General features: G+C 21.6%; 2 protein-coding genes across 2 annotated transcripts; one reads left to right on the top strand and one right to left on the bottom strand.

The window, feature by feature from the left end:
• Positions 1 to 4,353: 4,353 nt before the first annotated feature.
• SRAE_X000180900 (Transposase, ISXO2-like domain-containing protein) lies at positions 4,354 to 5,226 on the bottom strand (the record flags this gene model as incomplete). The annotated part of the gene is made up of 1 exon (XM_024653163.1): positions 4,354 to 5,226. The coding sequence occupies one exon, from the start codon at positions 5,224 to 5,226 to the stop codon at positions 4,354 to 4,356; it is 873 nt and encodes a 290-aa protein (XP_024499279.1).
• Positions 5,227 to 6,111: 885 nt separating this feature from the next.
• On the top strand, positions 6,112 to 6,979 carry SRAE_X000180800 (Hypothetical protein; the record flags this gene model as incomplete). The annotated part of the gene is made up of 1 exon (XM_024653152.1): positions 6,112 to 6,979. A coding segment is annotated over one exon (868 nt), but the record flags the coding sequence as incomplete, so codon positions are not given.

Raw genomic sequence — 6,979 nt, 5'->3', positions numbered from 1 at the left:
TAATCTCGTTTTTAGTATATCAATATTTATCATTGTTATAATATTAGCTAGAAATAAAATAAACTACTACCAATAATAACAAATTGACAGAATAATTAACATAATGTAATATTTTTTGATACGGAAAAAATGTTGTTATAATGGAAAAATAAAATGATCTTAAGAATACAATTTTTAATTTTCCAAAATTATAAAGTCAATTATGTAATTTATTCATTTTTAAATAAAATCCTTTGTTATGTTAAAATATTTTAGTATGTTTTAGCTATGTTAATATTTAATAGAAATTAATTATTATGATAGATATTTTTTCTAACCACCATTTAAAATTTTAGCACTGTATTTTTTTTACGTAACTAATTTTAAAATTATTAAAAATTTTAACATTCTTAAGATTATGTTTATTTAAAAAAATATTAAATATTATTTATAAACCTTTTTTTTCCATATAAATTCCCTTAGATTTAGAAGATTTTCAAAAATATATAGAATAAAATTGTACTGTTTATAACGAACATCTAAAAAAATTGTTTGTTATATTTGTTTTAGAAAAAGTGATTTAAAATATAATACAATTTATAAAAAAAAAATTTTTTTTATGATACATTATATCAATTTTTTTTTTATTAATTTTATATTTATAAAATATTTGCTATATGCTATTAAATCTTGTATAAAATAGGACCAATTTTTTTAAATAAGATGACAAAAGCTATTTTATAAAAGAATGTTTTTTTTGGCATTATCTAGTTTATTTAGAAAAAGATATATTATTGTAAAGTACTCAATATTTGATGTAATAAGAAAATACTAATTTTTTTTTCAAAATTTTAATTATTTTACATCTAAATTTTATTTTTCTACTTCAAAACAATCGTTTATTACATTTCATCTATCAAATAAATGTAGATAATTGTTTTTTCAAAAAAAAAAAAAGATTTTTATTTAACGCTATGAAAAAATATACTAAAATCAATATTAAAAAGATTTATCAAACTTTTATTTTAATAATTAAAAATAACCTAATTAATTTTATATATTTTTTAAAATATATCATTTCTTTGATTTTTCTTATTCTTATAAAAAATATTATAAACAATTTATTTTTTTTTTATTCATAATGATAATTTACTTAATATTTTTATAATAATTTTTCATATTTTTTTATTCTTTACTATATAAGAATAGTTATATTTTAAATATTTTAAAAAAAACAACTAGAATTATTTTATTATGTAGACGCTAAAATATTTTGTTAAATAAGTGAAAATGTACACTTTTGTTTTTGACATTGTAAAACAGTTTAACAAAGTACATACTCTACATTTGTATATTTTAACAAATGTGCTTAAAATTTTTTGATTAATTGTATTTGAAAAAGTTATATAATAATGTAAAATACTTTAATAGTTGTTTTAAAATATAAATTTTTAATTTTTTCATATATTTTGTATAACAATTTACATATATCAATAATATTTTAATATTAATTAAAAAATTGTAGAATTTTTTCTATCATTTAGATATTTAAATTTAATTTTATTGTTTTTCAAATGATAAATTAATACAATTGTGTGTTTAATATAGTTTATATATAATGTTTATTTTGAATTATCAATATAAGAATATTGTTATTTTATTGTGAAGTTGATAAATTTCAATCTTTTTATTTTAATTTATAATAAATTTTTTTTTATATAAGAAATTTGAAAAATGATAACTAGTATTTTAATAAATTTAAATTATAGTTTTAAGTTTGTTTAATAATTTTAAAGTTTCTAAACATTTCTACTTCAATTTTTTTATCACAGAATTATGTCATCTTATTCTACAATTCTAAATATTGTAGAAATTTATTTTCAACAATTACCTATTAATATGTTTAATTTATTTGTTTTAAAAATATTTTTACTTTGCTGTATTGTTGCAATAGTTAATATAAATCATGGAGTATACATATTAATCTATACAATTTATTATTTTCCTAGACCAATTACATCATCAATTATGAAAGGAATATTTAAAATAATGATTGGAAATATTTTTATTTTCTTAGCATTTTATATTTTTATTTTCAAAAAAATAATAAATAATTATTATAATGACAATTTATGAAAAAAATACAATTTAAAAAAAATATTATATTGTTAAAAATACGATTAATTTCAAATCATATAGTAATGTAATCATTATGTAAGTTTGTTAATATAAATTTTCAATCTTTTTTAGTTTTATAAAGAAAATATTAGTTTAATTTTCAATTTGTTAATTCTTTTGTTTTGTTTTTTTAATTTAAATTATTTTGTATTATAAATATAACAAACAATAATAAAACATTATCTATAAATATTAATAATAAAGTTTGTAAATAAATTGTATGCTTAAATTTTAGTGTAATTTTTGATTTAAACAGATTTAATTTATAATTTTTTACCTATTGTAAAAATAAAAAATATTATATTTTTAAAAATTTTTTTAATCTGTTATATCTTTTACACCACATTTTATAAATTATAATCTTAAAAAAATTTGAAGTTAATTTTTAATTTTACATAAAAAAGGTATATTTAAGCAAATTTTTTTTGTTATGTTTTTTTTTCAATTACTTATAACTAAGTTAATTTTTTTTTGTTTTAATAAAATAATATAATAACGATATTAGTAAAAAAAGTTACATTACCGCCAATAGTATTTTCATTAAAAATTTACTAAATATGTATGGTAAATTTTAAAAAAAGACTTTATAACATATCAATTTCAAGGTCATAAATGATTAGTGTTACAAAACTAAATTAAAATTTGTTAATAAAAAAAAAAACAAATTTTTCTATCTAAATTTTTGTAAAATTTTACGGTTTTTTATTATTGTTAAGCATTATTACATAAAATCTTGAAATATATGGTAAATTGTTCTACAACAGAAAAATGAGTAAAAAGATTATACAGTTAACACTTTTTTAAAAAAAAAGTTGAGTTAATTAAAGCCAGTTTAAAGTAAACGTTTAATTTTGAAATATTTGTTTAGCTTTAAAAATTTTGAAAACGAAGTTTTGATAAGCTTCTAATATTGACAATGAAAAATTTATATATTTAAAAATTTTAATGAAAAGAAGTAAAATATATCACACATTTTATTTTTTAAATACTATTATCAAAATTTGATAACACTAACTTTAAAAGGATTTTTAATTATAAAAAAAATGTAATTCATTTCATCGATATTTAATTATTTTTATAAATTTAAAAAATCAAAATTTGACAAAATATTTGTAGTTTAATTAATAACATAAGTGAATGTTTTCATGACTTAAAAATAATTAAATATATGCAATTAAAAGTTTTACACAAGTATTCAAAATAAAAGTTTGGTGTTCATAAAAATCATGTTTGCATGTCTGCTTACATAATTTAATGAAATAAATTTAACAATTGAGTGAAAGAAAAATGATATACTCAGAAATTTTCACATTCTTCTTGGTTTAAAAAACCCAGTTTGAGGTAATTATTGAATTCTGAAGTGTATTCTTCAGCTTTCAAAATTTTGGATTGAAGCTGTTTTTAGCTTCTAATGTTAATAAAAGAAAAACGATTTTCAAAACATTTTTTTAATTTTGGCATTTTGCTTAAGAGAAATTTTTTCCATAATAATCATAAAAGTATATTTTAATAGAATGAAACAAAAAATAAAATAAATTTTTTTTATAGAATATTGTATTTAAAATTGAATAACAATAAAATTATTCAAAAATCTAATGATAATTTAAATATCTAATTTAATTAACTTCAATGATATATAGTTATTTTTATAAGTTTAAAAAATACAAAATATTTAAGATTTAATTGCTTAATGAATTAATTTTACCAAGATTTAAACGTGACAGTGCGTAAGTATTTAAAGGTTTTGCACAAAGTATGCAAAAAAAAAGTTGACTGTTCAATTAGATGATGTTTGTATGTCTGTTTACATAAATATATGCAAAATATAGTAAACAAGTGAGTGAATGAAAAATTTTATAGTCAGAAACTTTATTAGATTCTTTGGTTTTAAAAACCCAGTTTGAGGTAATTATTGAATTCTGAAGTATAATCTTCATTTTTCAAAATTTTGGAACGAAGCTTTTCATAGCTTCTAATTTTAAAAATAAGGGTACTATTCTGTTATACCCCCCCAAATTAAAATGAATGAAACTTACCTTAAAAATAATTTTTTTGAAAAAAAAAAAGCCTATCAGATTCTCCATCTTGTTTTCTACAAGATGGATAAAAAAAAAATTAAAAAAAAAAATTAAAAAATTTATTAAAATTAAAAATAAAAAATTTAACAAAAAAAAAATTTAACAAAAAAAAAATTTTTTATTCGTTTAAAAAAGAATTAAACGATGCAATATCTCTCAATATTGCATCGAATTCTTTCCCTTTATTTCGTTTTCTCCATGTAAATTCATACATGTACCCATTTAGCATGCTACGGTGGGTTCCGTTGTGGCGTCGGTTTCTTTCTTTCACCGACCTCCAGACCCGTTCGATGCTCTGGGTGTGAGCATTTGTAAGTGGATCCACAAAATGATATTTGTGGTTCACTTGCAAATGTTCAAACCCAGAATCTCCTACTTGGGAATACCCCTTCCACATATCGGAGATTATAAGGGTTTCTGGAGCCACCCTTCTTTTCAGCACCTCCAGAAGCGTTGCCGAGCTTCTATCCGGAACGGCCTCCACGAAGCAGTGCTTCGTCTCTCTGCAAATGCCTCCAAAGCACCACTGTTGCTGAAGCATGCGGCCACAGTGGTTCTTCCGCCTGACGAACAAAGTTTCGTCCACTTCCACTGTTTTTCCCTTCCCTCCAATAGGATTCTGGTCCTTCCCTTTCATAAACAAGCATACCTCTCGGAGGTAGTTGTTCCAGTCCACAGTCGTGCAGTAGCCCATTTGAAGTTCCTTCTTGCAGAAATCCACAGAAGTCCTTTCTTCCCCCCAGTTATAAATAAAAAAGGCTGCTGTGCGGAAGGAGAGCCTGGTATCTTGAAACCAGGTTCCAATTCGAATCCCACATTCTTCTCTACATTCCTTAATGTAGCATCTCCAACGGATCTGCTTTCCAAACTGCAGTTTCATTTGATGCTTCTTACTGCATTCCTTTTCTTCAGAAATTATTCCATGACTTTGGAAAAATTTCACGGCAGCTTTTTCATCAGCAAGTTTTTCGGATAAAGACAAGAAATTCATTATTATGATCTAAAAATAAAAAAATTAAATTTATCATAATTTTTTATCATAAATTTAAAAAAAAATGACTCAAATATCAAATCTCATCATGTTTCCAATTTTTATCAGTTAATTTTTTATTCCCATGATTATCAGTTAATATGTAAGAAGGTTATTTATGATTTGTACTTTATTTAAGTCTATTCTATTTCCTTTATGTGATTAAGTTTTTATTTGAGAAAATTCTATCAATTATCAAGTACTTTCATTCATTTTAATTTGGGGGGGGGGGGGGTATAACAGAATAGTACCAAAATAAGAAATATAGAATTTTAAATATTTAGTCAAAATATCAACTGTTCTTGTAGAAAAATTTTTTATTCAAAAATTTTAGTAAAATTTACTATTAATGAAAAGAAATAAAATACATAAAACATTTTACTTTTAAAATATCACTATTTCAAATTTGATAACACTTATTTTGATAAGATTTTTAATGATAAATTTAATGTAATTCACCTCAATGATATTTAATTATTTTTATAAGTTTAAAAAATACAAATAAAGACAAAACATTTGTCATTTAATTACAATAAGAAAGTAAATTTTAAATGTTTAGGTATGTACAATTAAAAATCTTAAGATTTAATACAAAAAAAAATGACTATTCATTTATATGATGTTTGTATGTCTGTTTACACAATTATATGCAGTATGTAGTAAACAAGTGAGTAAAATAAAATTAATATACTCTCAAATTTTTATATTTCCGTCGGTTTAAAAAACCGGTTTATAAAACCGGTTTAAAAACATTCTCTTTTTTTGTCATCAGAGAGAAGGTGCTTTTTTGTTTTTTATTGCATTTATTGCTCTAAAGAGAGGACCCAAGCAAAGAAATACCAGTATATGGAAACTAACCCTCGGCTTGGAGACCCGAGTGGAGAGGCGGTATCCAATGAACCTTTCCAAATGACCGAAAGAGGAAGAAAAAGAAAAATTTTGGAAGATATTAATAATATTAATCATAATAATGATGATATAACACCAAAAAAAAAAGATGAAAATTTGATGAAAATGGGTATTAATAAGACTTATGCTGAAATAGTCAAAAATAATGAAAATAACATTAACAAAAGTAATACAAAAGTAAGCAAAGCGAACATAAGATTCTGTAATCTGGCCAAAAAGAAACCAATTTCTAAACCTCCTAAAATAATGGCCAAATCTAAAAAGGTCATTAACCACTTGATTCCTGAGAAAAAGGATATTATTCATGGAAACTCTTTTAATTTAAATCCAAACCAAAGATGGATCATCTTCCAAAAACAATGCGGAAGAAAACAAAAAATTTTTAGACATGAATTAAGAAAGTGGACACCAATAGAAGAAATTGATTTCTTACTTCATGACAAACTCAAAGATCTCATGAAAATTTGGGATAAACCTAAAGTAAATCACAAAGAATCAATGATTACTTGGAGAAAAGCCACAAAAGAAATCCTTATTGCAGGAATGATTACTAAAAGCTATGACTCAAGAAAATTTGATGACGAAGGTAATCGAATTGATAATATCATAAAACTACAAAAAGCATTAAAAAGAACAACTACTTTTCAAAAAAAAGTTAGAAATGACTTAAAAAAGAAAGGTAACAAAAATGCTGAATATAGAATTAGGCAAATAATCAAAAAAATAAGAAAAAGTTCAAAAATATTGAGCAAATTCTTCATTTTAATGATCAAAGAATCACAAAACTTGGAGAAAGACTCAAAAT

This window comes from Strongyloides ratti, scaffold srae_chrx_scaffold0000003, assembly GCF_001040885.1.
Source record: "Strongyloides ratti genome assembly S_ratti_ED321, scaffold srae_chrx_scaffold0000003".
NCBI classification, from domain to species: Eukaryota; Metazoa; Nematoda; class Chromadorea; order Rhabditida; family Strongyloididae; genus Strongyloides; species Strongyloides ratti.
This window is presented reverse-complemented; position numbering and strand designations above follow the sequence as displayed.